Source organism: Physeter macrocephalus, chromosome 21, assembly GCF_002837175.3.
Source record: "Physeter macrocephalus isolate SW-GA chromosome 21, ASM283717v5, whole genome shotgun sequence".
Lineage (NCBI taxonomy): Eukaryota > Metazoa > Chordata > Mammalia > Artiodactyla > Physeteridae > Physeter > Physeter macrocephalus.
Window position 1 is genome coordinate 33445126 of NC_041234.1, and position 18874 is coordinate 33463999.

The 18874-nt window shown below is 48.7% G+C and overlaps 1 protein-coding gene across 8 annotated transcripts in view; it reads right to left on the bottom strand.

The window, feature by feature from the left end:
- Nucleotides 1–13088, bottom strand: part of KDM5C (lysine demethylase 5C) — a 31864-nt gene extending 18776 nt beyond the window's left edge. For 4 of the 8 annotated variants that reach the window (XM_024126792.2, XM_024126794.3, XM_024126791.3 and 1 more), the window contains exons 1-10: nt 12416–12876; nt 8085–8162; nt 5713–5835; nt 5249–5419; nt 4742–4876; nt 3871–3994; nt 3580–3761; nt 2376–2534; nt 490–609; nt 205–363 (exon numbers count right to left, since the gene is read on the bottom strand). In XM_024126792.2, the coding sequence (XP_023982560.1) occupies nt 205–363; nt 490–609; nt 2376–2534; nt 3580–3761; nt 3871–3994; nt 4742–4876; nt 5249–5419; nt 5713–5835; nt 8085–8162; nt 12416–12565 (1401 nt within the window). In that variant the 5' untranslated portion in view covers nt 12566–12876. Of the gene's footprint in view, nt 1–204; nt 364–489; nt 610–2375; nt 2535–3579; nt 3762–3870; nt 3995–4741; nt 4877–5248; nt 5420–5712; nt 5836–8084; nt 8163–12415 lie in introns of all 8 variants that reach the window. The other 4 variants (XM_024126793.3, XM_024126789.3, XM_024126796.3 and 1 more) reach the window with 3 other exon arrangements.
- Between the last annotated feature and the right edge of the window lie 5786 nt (nt 13089–18874).

The following is an 18874-nucleotide window of genomic DNA, read 5'->3' on the forward strand; positions in this document are numbered from 1 at the left end:
CAAAAAAACACGCCCATCTCATGACTGGAGATGCCATGCCAGATATTAGGCTGTGTTCTTTACACATATCATCCCATCTACATCTCACAGCAACCATATAAGGTAGGCATAATAGTCCCCATCCTATGGAGATACTGAGTCTTTCAGATACTAAACGACTTGCTTAAGTCACACAGCTGACATAACCATGAATCACCTACTCACCTCCTCCTCAGGGGTTAGGTGCCGCTTACTGTCACTGACAGGGAAACCGCTACCAAATTCTTTGGAATGGATGTCAGCCCCATACTCAACAGTCACATCTTCCTCAATGCTATTCACCAGCCGCCAGAATTCCTTCTCCACGAGTTCTGTGGGCACCATCTAAGGAACAGGGGTAGCAGATGACCGTGGCCCATCATATCCTGGCCCCACTGACCCAGGAGAGCTATCGACCATCAGGTACCTATGACCCTAGCCCTGACACTACCCCAGCCCTCCATCACCTACGTGTACGGGCATGTTGAAGTAATCGGCTTTAAAGGAGTCAGCCATCTCGCCAAAGCTCTGCAGAGTGTATTCCCGGGTAGCCTGCTCAAAGCCAAAGGCTTCGGGGGGGCGCTTACACTCCTGAAACCCAAAGGAGAACATGTCACCAAGGCAGAGGCAAAGAGGTGGAGAATCCTCAAAAGCGGAGCTGGAATATGGGGTAGGAGTCAGGAGGGAGAACAGCCCTAGGTCTGTACTGAAGGCCCCTGAGGCAGGTCTCACGTCACAGCTCTACCTTTTCCTCCTAGCACTTGAGCACAGTTAGTCTCTTCATTCCCCACATGCACTTCTACCATGCTCTTGCTCTTCTCTTCCTTTAGGACTTTACTATCTCAACCATGGGCTCTGACTTAAATATGCTACCCCATGCTCTTCTGCCACTATTTTTTCTCTCAAGATAAAATGTGACTTTATACAGGATGCTTAGAGAAGTTTTATGCCCAGACTGGAACTACAGACCTGGGAAAATGACACTGAATATTCTAGTAGCTTGGAGGATGGGAAACGAAGGAAGCAACTCCTAGTGTCAAACCCCACACTATTCCTGTTCTTTACACTGTCTCAGAAGACAGGACGTGTGTCTAACTCACTTTGTATCTATGTTCGTGGTTTTAGATGAGAGATGTATGTACCCCAGTCAGACATACCTTCTGCTCATGTCTGAAAACTAAATGTCAATCTGGTCCACTGGCCCACAACCACTTAGAGAAGAGAGCCACGTAGACCTGACAGTCTGTTGTCTATGATACTTTTGGTATCCAAACTCCTCCCTAAAGGAATCCCCACCACTACCAAGGCCATTATGCACTGCCCTGGTCTCTTTCCTCATTTGTGTGTGTCTAGTGTGTGTGCATGTGCACACCTGGTCTCTATGACCACAGTTGACAGGGCAAGAAACTGTCAGCGTCTACTCTCCAGAAACCCAGGGAGAGATGCAGACAAGCACCCAGAATTTGGATCAAGGTAGGAGACTCATGAAATGGAACTAGAAGACTTCCCAGGCCTCTTAGCCCTCACTGCTGCTTCAGCTGCTCTCCTCACTGCCTCTCTTGCACTAGGTACATTAGCCCCATGTATCCTTACTCCTGCACTCCTCCATCCCCCAGTCTAGAAAGCCTGCCCACCTCTTGTATGTAAAATCTACAACACTGCAAACCAATCTAATTATCACAACAGAAGGAAAATACCTAAATATTATACCCACATGATGGACCCCCTACAAGGAAAAAAAAATCATACCCATGAATAAATTTAATATAGAAAAATGATTATAAAGTAACAAACGAAAATATACAGTAAGATCCCAAACTTGTTAAAGATAGTTATATATACGCAACAACGAAAAGATGAGAAGAAAATATACCAGACTATTAACAATGGTTGTCTCTAGGTGGTGAGATGATAGGTAATTTGTCTATTTTCCAAGCTTTCTAAAAGAAACAAAGAATAAAAAACTTGGAAATCAAAAGAACATTTTTTTTCATATTCCTGTCCTCCAAATCTCATTGCTGACACCTTCCCTGATTACTACCCTTAGTCACTTTCCTGTCCTCTGAACTTCTACATCTGAATTTCTAACACACAATTTAACATTTGATTATATGTCACCACATATGATCTGTCTAATCATGACTCTCACCTCCCGGGGTGGTCTGAGAGCTCCCAGAGAACACAGGCTGAGTGTCCTCCTATTCTTTCTCCCACAGTTCTGCCCAACCTAGCCCCACCCCAGGGACCCAAAACATAAGACTGTGGCTGACCTAGGAGGCTACTTTCAATAAGAGCGGATGAAGGAAGGCAAGGACAGCCTGTGAGGCAGACACAGACTGGGGCTGGGAAGTCCTTACCGCCATGACACACTTTGGGCACCGCCAGACACCCTTGGGAATCTCAGGCAAAGGAGGCAGCAAGCAGAAGATGTGGTAGTTGTCATCACAGCCATCACACAGCAGAAGCTTGTCGTCCTCATCCCCTCGGGAACACATTCGGCATACGTATGACTCAATCTGCCAGGGGAGGGAGGCAACAGTTCATCAACCTAAGCCCTGTCCAGCCTTTCAAACATCAGACTCCTCCAGACAGCACCCTAGTCCACAAAGATCTCCATTAGAAACCCACGTTGCCTGCTGGCTGGATCATTCACAGCCCCGTACAGGTTAGTCATGCAAGGTCTGGAATTTAACTGCATGCACGTACCACCTCCCCAAATAAACTAACTGTAGAGCTGTGACAGCAGAGTCTTTATCATTCAGTCCTGAATCCCCCATTTTTATTCATTCAATAAACACTTACTGAACACTTATGTGTTCAACATTATGCTGGACTCTTCAGTACAGCGATAAATAAGACATGGCATCTGCCTTCTAAAGGCATACAGTACTCCAGAGGCACAAGTTCATAAAAATTAAAGGGCAGTGTGGAAACTGCCAATAGCAGCCCATAAAAGGGTACTATGGAAACCTAAAGGAGGAAGCACTCGAATCAGCTGGAGATGAGGAGGAACAGCCTTGAGAAGAACTTCACTAAAACGGTGACACCTGAAACTGACTGAGACCTGAAGGCAAACTGGAATTTGGCAATGGGGCAGAGCACAGGGGAAAAACTCTTCCAGGCAGAAGAAACAGCATGTACAAAGGATGCGGAAAGAAAGCATGGCACATCTCGGGAAAAAAACAAACATACCTACAAGTAGTTCAGTGTGACTATAGCAGAACGAGTAAGGTGGGCAGTGCTGGGGAATGAGGCTAGAGGTCTGCAGGGACTGGATCATGCATGGTAATGAGGAGCTTAGCCTTTATCCTGAAGCAATGGAGAGCGAGTCTCCTCCTCTGCACCCTTCCAGCACTTCATGTTGAAAGCACTTGAGCACCCTTTCTTGTTCTTTGTTCCATGTGAGTTGGCCTTGTTTCCCCAATTAAGTGAGCTACCTGAGGGCAGGGCCCACCAGGCCCACTTTTCTGCTTAATGCCACCTGGTCCAGTGCTATGCTGGGGAAATGCTTGTTGAAGGGATGAGAAGCAGAGCATTAGCAAGTCAGGGCTAGGTCCTTACAAACTGGGCATTGCTGTGGTTCCTCCGCAGCCTCATGGTCATCTTGGTGCAGGGCTCTGGGCTGTGACTCAGCTCCTCTTTGCTCTCCAGGAAGGTCTTGGGTGAGGGTGACTCCACCTTCACGTCCCCGCCTGACTCCTCCTTCACCACTATGGTGGGGGGGCACTCGGGCCCTTCCTTATCTGGGAGACAGAAGAATGGCTCTAAAGTACAAGTCTGAACAGTCACGGCCCAGGCTCCTCTCCCCTGGTGAGGCCATTCTTCACACTGCCCCAGCCTGTCAGGCCTCACCTTTTTTCCGCAGAGTCTTATCCTTGGCCATGAGGCCCAGGCCCATCATCTTGGGCCCTGCCCCATAGATCTGAAGCTTCTTCAGCTCAGGATTCTTTTCAATGTCTTCCTCTGTGGGTTCCGGCTGGGAGGAAAGAAGGAAATGAATCAAGACTGCTATCTTGGGCAGACTGCCCCATCCTAAAAGAACAACAGCTTGGACTCTATCACGTGAGTTCATGCCAGGGTGGAGGCATAGGTGGGCCCAGGAAAGAATTCAGATTGCTTTTTGGAGCCTGAGGGTAAGTGAACTCCCTCCTCATTCCTCTTTTGGAATGGAATTAAGACGGGATCTCAGTTTTTCCAACTGTAAAATGAGAATATTAACTCCCATCTCACAGTTACAAGTGGGTTTGAGGAAAACATACATAAAGAAATCTAAGTATTTGAATCTACCAATAAATGGCAGTGACTAATATGATCTGGTAAATTACATGCTTCGGTGAGCCCAGGGACAGTATCTTGTTCTCTGTTGTATCCCCAATGCCGAGAAGAATGCCGGCACATAAGCTTCTTCCTGAGGCTAAGATATAGTTATAAGGAGAAAAAGAAGAGTTCTTCCCCTATGAGCAGAGCGAGTCAGGAAAGGAACAAGGCAGGCAAGAACACCAGACATAGAAAAGATATTATACAAACAGATCAAAACCCAGCTCAGAAGCTCAGCTGAGTAGAGGAAGAGCAAGAGTGAAGCCAGAAAGAGGCACACTACTGCTCAGAACTCGGAGAACCAAGAGAAGGGAGAGTGGAACAGGGAAGAGAACCTTGGTCAAAGGGAAGGGAGAGGACTCTCTTCACCACCAAAGCTCCAAGTTAGAAGAAGGGAAGTACTCACATCAGGCTGCAGTCTCTTGGCTCGCCGGCCATAGCTGTTGAACTTGGAGGGCTGCACAGACTGTCGAAGGGGGATACTGTGGGGTTTGTATTCCTTGTCCTTCTCCTCATTATCAAATGGACGTGTGTTGCACTGCTGGGGACAGGTGAGGGGTAAGGGTCAGGGCATGGGGCCCCAGCTCCCAACAGCAAGGACTTCCCTTTACCCTCACCCAATGGCAACCAAAGCCGTGGTTTCATGCACCACACCCCCCGCCACCCACCCAACAGGCCCTACTCAACTGGCCACTGACACCAGCACACACTTTGGGAATTCTTCTCATGCCTCTGCTTATGCCATCCCTCCTTCCACCGCCTCCCCACAACCATCTCCCCAACTAAACCAAACTCCATCTCTTCCCAGACCCCTCCAGGTCTCCAGTCCACTCTACTGAACCAGTTCCATTAAGAGTGGAAATCTGCATCTGGCAGGGGAAAGCCTACTCCCACCCCGGCTCGGCATCCTTACCACCAGGTTGGCTCCAGACTGGTACATCTCATAGGGGTAAACGATGCGTTCATAGTGGGAGCGTAGCAGGGAGCCAATGTTTTTGCCTGGTGGGTAGTTGAGGCGTTGGGCCACCCGAGCCCATCGACGGTCCTTGCAGATGGCTTCATAGCCACCTTCCTCCACCACGATCTGTAAGGACAAGCAGGAAGGGACGTGGATGTGCTGTATGTATGTACAGAGAGAACAACGAGGACAACTCCAGCCCCTCACTTCACTGGAGGCTACCCCCTCCTACCTCCACCACTCAGACTCAAATTGCAGCCAAGAGATGCCGAGAAGTTCTGATGACAGTTTGTGTGCTACCAGGCTGTGCCCCTTCCACTGTAGCCTAGAGATCCAATATCCAAACCAAGGTGGCCCCCAGAGTACCAAGGATATTAAGGTGTGGGGTGGGGAGGGGTTTGAGAAAAACCTGTTCTTACTTTGCTGAGGCTGTAGAGGTCCAAGATCCGCCGTTCTACATTGGGAATCTTTAAGGAGGAGCCCTGGATTTCCCAGAATTTGGCAATCTGATCCAAGTAGTTCAGTTTCACTCTCGTCTGGGCCTGGAGAAAAAATGGCTCAGAGAGGCTGGCCTCCCCCTCTACCTGAACCCTATCTTCTGGCCTAATCTTAGGGGAGGAGAAGGGATGCAGAGCAGCCCACTACCCAGGGCCTCTCCCAGTGAACTGGATCCCCAACTCTAGGTAGCACCTCGCCCACCTCTCTTATCTTTGCCACCTTCCAGGCAACAGGAGAAGCCCAAGGTCCCAAAACAGAGCAGGTTGAGTCATAACAGCCAAAGCTTTACATATACTCTTTTTCAGTCTCCCTGACAGGGCTGTAGAAGTATTGTCATCTCTTTTACAGAGTCCCTGCTTCCTCAAGTCACACAGCAGGTACCAAGAGATTTGAGTGTCAAATAACGTAAGTTTTTGCTTTTCCTCTGCTAATAATCTGCTGTATAGTCTTGAGTAAATCAGTTCTATTCTCTGGACCCGTTTTCTGATTATGAGGGAAACAAAAAACTGCCCAGTCTACTCACCCCAGAAGGGTAGACTTATGAGAGGAACAGTGAATGCCCTCTGGAACTTTGGAATTAAATCTAAACTCTAGGCATGTTTCAGAGAATGAAAGCTCCAAAAGAAAACATTCACCTCTTCACATGCACCATGAAATTTGTTCCATGGTGGCTGAAAAGTGAGAGTGCATGCTAAAGATAGAATGGCCTAAAGAACTGAGATGGTGTACCAAAGCAGCACTGGCATCTGGCCTACCCAGGAACCAATGTGAGCCAAAGATTCTAGGAACAAGGCATGTACCATGCTTTCCTGAAATCTCAGTGATCCAAGAAGGGCTCCCCAAGGCCCCAAGTCTATAACCACCTCACCCTCATCAGAAGGCCTAGTTCTAGGGAGAACTGGGTAAGTCGTCATCATTCATTACCTTGCTCTGATCCCATTAGGGGAAAACAGGGACAGTTCTTTCACAGATGAGGAAAAGTAAGGTCTATTTGTGGAAAGGAACATCCTATGGCTCCTTTGCTATGAGAATCCCTAAGGGGCCAGGAACCCTACTCCCTCCCCCTCAACCCCTTAGCTTTCCAACCTTGGCCCATCCCTGCCCCTCCCCCTCATTAGCCAGCACTCTCTCTCGAGAAAACCTGCCCCTGTCCCATGGTAGGCTACACCTTGTCCTAGCTATACCCCAGCAGACCTGGTCAGATCCATTTCTCTAAGTGCCTTGTACCCCATACAAGAGATGATTTTTGCCCTGACCAGAACAGCACCTAGACCGACTCTAGAACAGTGATTCTCAATGAGGGGCAATTTTGCCCTCCAGGGGACATTTAAGTAATGCCTAGAAACATTTTTGGTTGCCATAACCAGGAGAGGGTACTATGTGGGTAGAGGCCAGGGATGCTGACAGACATCCTACAATGCACAGGACAGCCCTCCACGACAAAAAATTACCTGGCCCAAAATGTCAATAGTGCCAAGGTTGAGGAACTGTGGTCTAGAAGACAAGTACGCTTTTAGGTAACGGGTATTCGGTTGGGCCTAATAGTCACCCCCACACCCCCAGACATCTAGTAAGGCTTGAGGATACATAATAATGAGGGAGAGGAGTGGTAGCATACCTCTACCCTACACCTTCCGTGGGAAACTCCAGAACTTTACCTGGAACTGGCTTGAGGGCATCTACTCTCATTGCCCTGGGGCATTCTCAGGTCCTTAGTGGAGAACCTCACCTTACCCATGCAAATGGCCTAGATTTCCTGTATGGAACATAAAGGAGAGGGAAAAGCCTACCTGCCTGACCCTCTGTCCAAGTTTGTAACCATTCCAGCTTCCTCACAGACCAGTTCTTGAGTTGTTCCTGCCTATCCATCTCACCTCCCACCTTACCAAGCACCATGGAAGAAAGGTAGGACGCACAGGGCTGTAGATGAATTGGATAGATGAGGACACATTCAGCTGGCCAAGCAAGAAAGGGTCTCAACCAGCCCCATATTTCTCTTTTGTTGACCCAAGCAGGGTAGGTTAGTTGACAGGGGAGCTTCAGAAGTAGTAAACCTTTGTGGAAAAGGGCCATCCCCAGCCTTGGGGCTATCAGATTTGGGATGCTAAATGCTCCTGCTCTTGGTTATATTCAGAGCTCTAAAGCTTCCTCCATGCCCTCCAGGCAATTTCACAGAAGAGAGAATAAAGGCCTAGTTAGGTAAAGTACCTTAGACAGACAAGGTAGGAGGGAAGTGGGATCAGAGCTCAGGTATCCTTCTCCCAACCCCACCACCAGTTGCTAGTCATCTTACCTCTAGTTCATTCAGCCTCTGGATTCGGGGAGTAAACCTGAAGTTGTCCACTTCTACAGCAAAGGGTGGCTGCCAGTCCTGAGTGGGTACAGAGGAGAAAAGGGAGTTGGCTTATTCCAGCATAGTGCAAGACCAGAGGTGCACCAAAAGCAGCTCAGCACCCCATTCATGCCTTCCCAGACCTCTAGCCACGTCAGACCTTTCAACCTGGCAAACACCCAACCCATACACACACAACTCACTACAGGGATTTAGAAGCCCCTCAAGTCCACACCCAACAGCCCATGCACATACCCTGGGAAATGTCTTCAGAGTCCCTGCAACAGTACAGTGCTAGGATTTTAAGAAATAGAGAGATGGGGCCCAAAACAGCTGACTTGAAACTCTCCCTATGCCCATATTAACTCCTCATCCCCTAGGCATAGGACACACAGTCTGGAAGTACTGGAAAGCACACAGGATCTGGAGTCAGAAAACCTGGGTTCATGTTTTAGCTCCACTACTTACTAGTTAAAGGATTTTACCTTTCTGAACCTGTTTTCTCAACTGTAAGGTGGGAATATGAACTCCTGCCCTGGCTTCCTCATAAGGCTGATATGAAAATTAAACTGGTTTTCAAATGAAAATGTTATTCAAAGGAATCATCATTAAGACTTGACATCTAAGGCTGCCCTCACTACCCAATACATATGCAGGGTAGCTCATCTCCAATTTGGGCAGGATTTAAAGGTTTGGGCCTTTAGTGTCTGTTCTCTCAGTTTAAAAGGCCTCACTGCAGGGAGGAACAAGGAGCAAGAATTTGCAATACTCACCTGGTCAGAAAGGCTTCCTGTGGGTCCTCTCTCAAACACCTGCCCAGTACAGGAAGAGGCAGGGGAGGAAGGGGGGAGGGGTGTCCTAAGTGCTGGGATGCACCACTGACTGTGGTAGCAAAGATTGGGAGGATTTGGGGAGAAGGAGGGAAGTCAGGGAAAGATCATGAAAGTGGGGGAGACTCTGTCCTGCCAAGTCAGAGCTTGTTGTGTCCTGCCCAAAGGGCAGCTGTGAAGAGCCTCCCCCCCAGCGCCCCCCATGCAGTCCTTTCCTCCTCAGAACCCTGGCTCCTGCTTGGGTGGTGAAAAGAACCTCAAGTAACCTAGACCAGTGCCCTCATTTAATGAATGGAGAGTGAGGCCCAGAGAAGAAATATGATTTCTCCAGAATCACATGCTGAGTTAGTGGTAGAGCCAAGACTAGAACCCCTGTCTTCTGACCTCCGGTCCAAGGCTCTTTGCACTACACCAGGCTACGACTGTTCATGCACACGTGCATACATATGGAAGCGGGGGAGGAGGACAGTAAAAGAGAAGAAAAAGCTGTTGGCCTCTTCTGTACACATACTTTGAGAAAAGGGGCCAGGGACTTCCCTGATGGCGCAGTGGTTAAGAATCCACCTGTCAATGCAGGGGAATGGGTTCGAGCCCTGGTCCGGGAAAATCCCACATGCCGCGGCGCAACTAAGCCCGTGCACCACAACTACTGAGCCTATGCTCTACAGCCCACGAGCCACAACTACTGAGCCCGTGTGCCACAACTACTGAAGCCTGCGTGCCCTAGAGCCCGTGCTCCGCAACAAGAGAAGCCACCACAATAAGTCCGTGCACTGGAATGAAGAGTAGCCCCTGCTGCCACAACTAGAGAAAGCCCATGAGTAGCAACGAAGACCCAATGCAGCCAAAAATAAAATAATTATTTTTTAAAAAAGAAAAAAACAGAAAGGGGCCAGAGGACTCATACTTGCATGCACACATATTCCCCCCCAACCAAAGCAGGTAGCAAACACATGGGACTCAGTGAAGCAGGGGCAAAAACAAACAAACAAACAAACCCAACAACGACCAAAAAACCTCAAACTAAAATGATATGGCTCAAGCCCAGACAAACTCCCCATGCCCTGTTGCCTCCCATCAGTAGGGCACTCCCCTCAGCGCAGGTAACCCAGGCAGAAAGGTGCTCAAACCCCAAACTCCAGGCAGCTTTCTTTCCTGCTGAATCAAGTTCTAGATAAGAATAAGTGCAACATCAAGCAACCTGACAGGAAATGGCAGAACTGAAATCCTAGAGCAGGAGCTGTGCATGCAACAGATAGCTGGGAAAGGTTCAGCAAATCTCCCTGCCTGGCTCTCCCTGGGACCTACAAGCTCCCTCATCCTGCCTTCAGTCTCATACTCCCATGTGCCAAATACTCACTACGTCATGATGGTGATAAAATGGTTGCCTACCTGATGCAGGAAGCAAGGCCCCTCCAAGCTCCCCTGCGTCTACTCCAGTATACCAACACTCTCCTCTCACCCATCTTCCCCAAGAGTAGCAGTCACCTGCCTAGCAATTCAGAATCCAAATGGCCCTTCAGGCAAACCTTCAATTTCCAAGCACCCCCCCATACAAAGGTTCCCACTCTAAGCCCAAGCACCACTTGGGTGAGTGCTTTAAATTCCAGCCAGAAGTCCCAGCTGCCTAAAGGAGGCCTAGGAGCAGCCCTACCGGAGGGGAAAACAGAACAAAAACCAGAGAGAGCCACGTCTCCTGGATTAGAGGGAAGTACAGTGTTGGGGTAGAGAAGAGAAGCATAACAAAGGACGGCCCCCTGCAGGACACACACACACACACACACCAGGGACATGTCACCTATCCCACCCCTGGTCCCCCAAAGAAGGGTAACAATGCCTGCACAAGGCCAGGCTGCCCCAAGAAGTCCAAGATAGAAAAATGGGATAGAAAATTCAAGCCTCAACTACCCCTTATGTCAGACATGCCTCTTTCCCACAGGCCTGCCGGCCACTTCAGGGAGTGCCTCCTTGATGCTGTCCAGGACTCCAGCCTCTTCTTTCTGCTGGCCTTCCCGACCTCTCACTACCCACTGCCACTTCCTCACCATGGACAAGGATACCTCAGAGATCTGTGGCCAAGCTCCAACAAGGAAGAAATTAGCTTACCCAACACCTCCCAGAGGATCCATCTGAAACCAGCCTAGATGTATGGCTGAACACCAGAAAGCACCAAGTTGAATAAGGAGGCCTATGGTGCCCTCCTCAGGTGGCAGCAGGGTTTCCCATTTGGTTTCATCCAGGAGACACCTACTCAAAAATACCCTGTTCCAGACAAACTCAATTCCTGCCCTTGGAATCCCAAGCGGTGACTGAACAACGCATATCATCATTTTCCCTCCATGCTAGCAAGGTGGCAGCCTATCCTAGCCCTTGGGGGACTTCTCCTGGCCTGAAGCCTGGCCTAGGAGCAAAGATATACCCTTTGTCACTGACACCTGGGAATCAAGGGTTCCAAAGGAGGCAGACTTCCATCCGTCCATTCTGTTTCTGGGAGTCCAAGAATATCCTATCCTCTGGGACCTCCTACATCCTGGGACAGGTCAGAGTAGAAATCTTCTGGTAAGGACTCACATACCCCACCCCAAACTGACTGGTCCAAGACTCCCCCCAGAAGTCAAGCCTGGGCGGTGATGTGCCGGAAAGGCCCAGATATTGCCTTCGACTAGGAAAAGAAGGGAACAATTCCCTGAACCCATCTCAGGGGAGCCAGACAGAGCCTGTGAGACTGATTTCCTGACTGGTTTACCAGCCCAGAATATTATCATAAATGGACTGGCCTGGGAGGGTGTGCGTAAATATGAGTCAACCCACATAGGAGCAAATCAATGACCACATCAAACACCTTTGCAGTCACAATAACTACCACTTATCTAGTGCCTACTACACACAGACGCTACCTAGTTTAATCCAATTCTCGAAATAACCATTCATGGGACCCATTTCACAGGCTCAGAGAGATTACGTTACTTGTCCAAGGTCACACAGCTGGTAAGCTGCAGAGTGGAGTTTTGAACTAAGGTCTATCTCCCTTCAGAGCTGTGATCTTTCCATTACACCACACTGCCTGCCTGAAAAGAAGTGATGCCAGTAAATGGGAGAAAAGCCTTATTTAGAGCAGCCTTGACCTAGGCGGTTTGGGGTAACCAAGAGATGTGCGGGGTGCCTCTCTGGGAACTCTCCCCGGGGCCACTAGGCATCCCTGTCTTGAACCTTACTAGGAGTAGTTCTGAAGGGCGGGGTGGGAGTTGGGGGGTGGGGGTGGGTCTCCCACTTAGGGCCCTCACACCACGAAAGTACCCCTGGCCCCAGCACCCTTTCTCCGACCCGCGTCGCATCCACAACGGTCCCAGCCACCCCATCTCCCCACACCTCGAGCTGCCCTCCGCTCCACACTTCTCCGCCCGCTACTCTAGTTTATCATCCCCGGCCTGGTCGCCGGCGACCACCAGCCCAGGGCCTTACCGCGGGTGGGCGGATCTTGCAAATGCCCGACTTCTCGGCGATGGGCCTGATTTTCGCAATGTAGCCGAGAGGGTCTCGGAACTCTGCCCAGCTAGGCTCGAACACCGGGCACTCCGGCGGCGGTAGAAAGTCGTCAGACCCCGGCTCCATGGTGGGCCCCAGGACTGGAGGGCTCGGACGGCCCTTAAGGACTCATGGCGGACGCCGCTGTATGAAGCCGAGGCACTGCTCGGGGACTAGGCCCTAAGCGGGGCGGTCGCCGCCCGCCGAGGGCCCAGGGGGCGTGTAGCTGCCGCGCTCTGAGAGGCTCAGGCTGACGTTACTGCTACCACCTCTTCGTCCTGCTCCGTTCCTTCCAAACTCTGCCGCTGCCTCCCAACTACCGCAGCCTTCAACACCACAGTTACCTCCCAACCACCGCGGCCTTCACCGCCGCCGCCGCCATCTTGGTTTGTCAGCGTCTCCCCCCCTCCCTTCACCACAACAAACCAGATCCCTCCGCAGGGTGTCCCTCCGAGCCCCGTATAACGTGCGTGAGGCCAAGCCCTAGGGAGCCTTCATCCCGTGGAGACTGAGCTGAATCGGCAGGCGTGGGTTCCCTATCAGGAAGCAGGAACTCAAAAGTGCTTCCCAGACTGAGAGCAAATAGTCCGCCTCAGCGGCGGAGGAACAAAGTTGTAATTAACTGCCGGATCCTCTTTCCGGATGGACCGGCGGTGCACGTTTAAAGGCCAGTGCTGCGCATGCGCATTATGGAGACAGACCGGAAGAGGAGTTGGCGTTGGTGGGCGGTGGGTCCGCACTGGCACCCCCTCGATGACCTCAGCCCTGGCGCGAGCCCCGCCCCAACACGCTCTTTTTCTCCCGGGTCTTTCCGGTGTGGGCCACAGAAGGCGGCTTCGGGTGCCTGATTGCAAGGGGCCCTTCTGCAGGCCCGCAGATGAGGAGAGGCGTACACAGCTCCCAGCTCCAAGCGCTGATACCTCTGGGGCTTTGAACGAAGGAAGTCGGGATACTGCTCCCTCCCCGGGGATTGCGGATTTTTTGAATCCCAGGTCCCGAGGAGAGGAAGAAAATATTTATTTTGTCCAAGTTTGCGTGTAGAGGCCTCTCAGAGATGGGGCTTCCATTCTTAACCCCAGAGAGTCATTGTCAGTCAGCATTTTAATGAACACTTTCAACTGTTATGTGTGCACTTTTATCGTGTCCACATTTGTGCAATGTACACCTACAAAATAAGCCTGAGTGTATCCTACCAGTGCCCACTGTTTGAAGCACCTACTGTTTGCCCATTTGTGAGCCTACAGTGTACTTATCAAATATTTGTGTACATGGATTGTATTTATTGTGTATAGCCTCAGTCTTGCATTTGAGTACCTACTATGTGTACATCTGCCCCTATTGTGTACATGTTTGTGAGCAGTTTCTGAATAGGTTTATTGCATCTACTTTGAGTATCAAACCAGTACTTTGCCCATATGTCAGACATCTACTGCATTTGAGGAGCTCTAAATTATTCATCAGTTGTGGGCCTACCACATGTAGTTCGAACACCTACTGTGCACATATTAGTTACATACATGCTGATAAAGTGCTTATTTTATGTTCCCCCATCAGACTGTGAACTCCTTAAGGGCAGGGACCTTGTGACCTTATACATCCTTAGCACTTGGCATGGTAAGCAGTACATTAATGTTGAGTAAACAAAAGAAAAATGAATATTTTTGAGCAGCCTTAGTATATGTTGACTAAAAAATAATATATACTCTTTGCAAACATTTCCTGGATATATTAAGCATCTGCTGTAAGCTTGAATATGTTTGAAGGTGATAGAGAGTGTCATTCCTTCATTCAGTTAACTGTTTCTAATCACATACCATGTCCCAGTTAGGTATATCATTCTGCCTACTTCAGGACCGAGCTAAGGGCATCTGCTCTGAGGGAGTGGGGAACACTGGTAGGAGCTCACACCCTGGAGTCAGAGAGGCCTGATTTCTAGTCCCACCAGCTCTGCCGTTTTCTAGTTATGTGCCCTTGGGTAAGTCCCAACTTATGAAACTGAATGATGTTGTACGGAGATGATAATCCCTACCTTGCAGGATTGTTGTACAGTACCTGGCATATAGAAGGCCCTCAGTATCTGTTAACTGTTATTTTTACTTCTGAGAGTCAACAAATGTGTCAAAACTCATTAAGAATCTCCTTTGTGGGCTTCCCTGGTGGCGCAGTGGTTGGAAGTCCGCCTGCCGATGCAGGAGACACGGGTTCGTGCCCCGGTCCGGGAGGATCCCACGTGCCGTGGAGCGGCTGGGCCCGTGAGCCATGGCCGCTGAGCCTGCGCGTCCGGAGCCTGTGCTCCGCAACGGGGAGAGGCCACAACAGTGAGAGGCCTGCGTACCACCAAAAAAAAAAAAAAAAAAAAAAAAATCTCCTTTGTGTCAGGCATTGTGCCTAGTGATTTCAGATTTTTTTAAATCACCTGAACCCTTAGATTGCCTTGAATGTTTGGAACCTTTATCCCTACTTGTCTTGTGAGGAAACTTGTCCCAAGTAATACATATAGTAAGTGACAACTCCTTTCTAGTTTTCTAGGTGTCAGGGGAAACCTCAACCCTTCTCCACCTGAAACACAGGTGAATGACCCAACTGAACAACTGTCTGGACAGAAAACAGGAAGCTAGGTGAGGTGATGCTAATAACAGTAAAAAAAAAAAAAAAAAAAATCACTAGCCTCTCACATGTGTAAGCATTTAACAGCCCACATAGCTCTTTCATACCAATTATTTCCCTTAATCTTTGCAACAGTCTTGGGAAAGATGTAGGTCAATTTACCCATTCTGTAGATGAGGAACCAAGTTCCAGACAGATTAAACAACTTGCCCACTGTTACACGGGAAGTTGCTGCCCCGGGGTCAAATGCTCTTCCTGTCATTTGCTCCTACCAGTGATAGAACTAGGCAGGAGAAGGGTGAGGAGAACAAAGAAGATAAAAGAATATGCCAAATCCATCTTGAGGCAGCTCAGTGAAGGGCAAAGAGCATGAATTAGGAGTCAGGAGACCAGGTTTGGGGTCTCAGCTCAGCCTAGCCTTCCCAAAGCCTTCTCTGAGGTCCTTAGCTGGGACACCACCCGCACCATCCTGGAAGGGCAAATGGAAATTGCATAGAGTCTTTGAAGCCAGTCAGATCCAATTCATTCATTCATAAACATTTATCAAATTCCTACTATGCACCAGGCACTCTTCTGGGCCCTGGGAATATAATGGTGACCAAGACAGACATGGTCCCTGCTTTCTTGCAGCTGACATTCACCCACTGAGATCTACCAAGTACCTCACCTCCATGAACCTTGATTTTCTCATTTATCCAATGAGACTATGTAAACCCTTCCTCACAGATTAGAGATCATGATAACTACCATTCATCAAAGGCCAGGTGCTATGAAATAGGTATTGTTATCCCTGTTTTACAGATGAGGAGACTGAAGTTCAGAGAAGTATAAACTTAACCAAGTCACATGGCTAGTAAGTGGCAAAGTTCAAACCCAAGTCTGTCTGACTGCTGTACAACTCTGCCTGTAAAAATCTCAGATGGTGCCCCCTCCCAGCTCCAAACCACAGGTGCTCAGGAAATGGAATCCTTTCTCAATCCTTGGATCTTGCTGGAGACCTGCCTGAGTCTGGGCACTGCAGGGTTAAAAACTGGGAAGCAGCAGGGAGCTCACCCTGGACTGGGGGTTCGGTTGGCCTCACCCACCCACCTGGAAGAGAGGGTCTGGCATGGAACTGGTACGGAGCAGTGATTGGAATGGTCAGCTGTGCTCTCGACCACACTCACTCCATCCACGTTTTCTGGATGAACTGTACAGTGACTTTGTGCCTCACTTTCTTGATTTGTAAAATAGGGTCCCTTCCAATTCTGAAGTAGGTATGAGCTGTGATTTCTAACTCCTAAATAGCTCTGAAATTTACCCCCTCCTCCCCACGCCTTTTTCTAATCTTCTGCTCCCCATGAGAGCCATTTACTATCTCTAGCCTAGATTATTAAAAGAGCCTCTTCAAGATATCAAGGTCTCTATGTGAATTTATGGATATATATATATATATATATATATATATATAGATAGATAGAGAGAGAGAGAGAGAGAGAGAGAGAGAGAGGAAGAGAAATATAGATGCATATTATGTGCTTAATACATATGCATAACAATAAAATGATATATTCAAAATAATGATAATTCCAAATGAATTATGATAGTAGTGGATTATAACTCATTGAGTAAAATAAAAATCCATGACTCCACACTGATAGAAATAAATAAAATGAGGGAAAAGGGAAAGCTCTTCCTTCAAAGAATGATGGAGTTAGAAAATCATCAATAGATGCTCAAATTTTTTCCAAATAAAAAAGCAAACCCTGAAAACGTAGCTATAACACTTAGTGCCCAAATCTTGGTTCCTAGATGCCATCGTCAACCAGGCATTTCCAGGTCTCCTTGGAAAAAATGGTTGACTCCAGGGCTGGGGCAGGGAAAGTACAAGATGAGCCTGGAGCATCTTGTGGTGCCAGAAAACAAGGAAGTGCTCAAGGAAAGATGGAGACCTGCCAAAAGGACACAGGAGCCAGCTTGGAGGGCCTCTTGCTGGCCAAATCTGGGACATTTTGAACATCGAAATAGAGAATGACATTAATGTGTTATGACTCACTGAAAGTGATAGACAAGCATGGTCCATGAGAATATAAATACATAAACATAGGAGAAGGGAAAGCTCTCCTTTACACTGGAGAGCCAACTAATCCATGTCAAAAGAATGATGGCATTGGACAGTCACCATTTGGCAACCTCAAGAATCATCAGTAAATGCTAAAACTGGTAAGTGAAAGTTTGAGGAGTAACAAGACAGTTACATAATGTCAATGCATCTCCCCTCAAGATACTCATTAATTACAGAGGGAAAAATTATAGCTTTACAACAGAGACACTACGTAGCCCAATGTGTCACCTGGTCTTTCTTTAGCTTCTACGGAGACCCCGGAGGCCTGAGGCCTGGGTGAGAAAACCTGTTGGCAACAGAGGAATGAGGATATGGGGACTGCTCACCTCTGCTTTGGGATGTGCCATGCCCACCACCTGGGCTGCCCTCTCGCATTCCTTTCTCATTATTCCGCTAACATTACATACTCGCACGCCTCCAGGCTTTTGCACATGTTGCTCCCTCTGACAAATGCCCTCCTTTACTGGGCTAATTCCTACTCCCCCTTCAAGACTCAGCTAAAGGAGCGGTTCCAGAAATGCTTACCTGACCCCTGCCCCAAGTTGGGTTTTCCCTTTCTTTGTGCTCCTACACACGCTGTGCTTCCTTCTGGGCCTGCACTTATTACTATATTGTATTGACATCATCCCCCGAAGGCTGTCTTCTGAAAGTCTTGTCCTGCATTGTCCAATATGGTAGCCAGTACCCACACGTGGCTATTTAAATTTAAATTTTAAAATTCAGTTCCTCAGTTGCAACCAGCCACATTTCAAGTGCTCAATGGCCACATGTGGCTAGGGGTTACCATATTGGACAGCACAGGTATAGGACATTTCCATCATCACAGAAAGACTTATAATAGGACAGCACTGGTCTAGATAAAGATAAAAACTCCGTGAGATTCTAGGACCTTTGTCCTTTGTTGTGTGTCATCCCTCCTCATCCACATTGCCAAAGAGATTGGCAGTAGAACGTTTGAGGACAGCCAGTGAACTCCTTGTCTTCAGGTCCTCAGGGAGATGGGGAGGTGAGGAGCCCAACACCCCTCCACAGTCTGGATGGTGAGCCTCCAGGGAGAGGGGGAGGGTGGAGCAGGGATGGCCCAGTGCTGGGACTGCAGTGAGGAAGGGAGGAGGAGGAGAAGGTAGGAGAGAGCTGAGAGAAGCATGAGGAGGTTCCAGAGGGGCCTGAAAGCTTGCAGTTTGCATCAATCAATAAATCAACCAATGCCAAGATACTTTAAGATTTAGCTTAGAAAGAACTATTCATTCATTCAAATCAACAAACATTTTAGTGTCATCTGTGCTGTGCCAAGCACTGTGCTGGGCAATACTCTGGACAGAGGTGATTCAGACCAGTGTCATGACTGTGCCAGCTATGGCGTAGTGGGGAAGATAGCTAATGATGTGAGGGATCTCAGAGAATGTGATCAAGGGCACTTTGTGAGGGATGGGTCCTTTAAGGCCAGCTTATAAAAGTGAGAATACCTTCATCAGGGATGTTAGGGGAGTACATCTGGCAGCGGGGAAGGCACAGGTAAAATACTGAGTTTGGAAATTACACACAGATCTTTTCAGGGAGTGGTGAATGGATGGCCAAAGTGTAGGCGAGAAATGAGAGGATAACAGTGATCGGCCCGGGCCACATAGTGGAGGACTTCCAACGTCAAGGCAAAGGAGTTTGTAGTTGTTTCTGTAGGTGGCCGA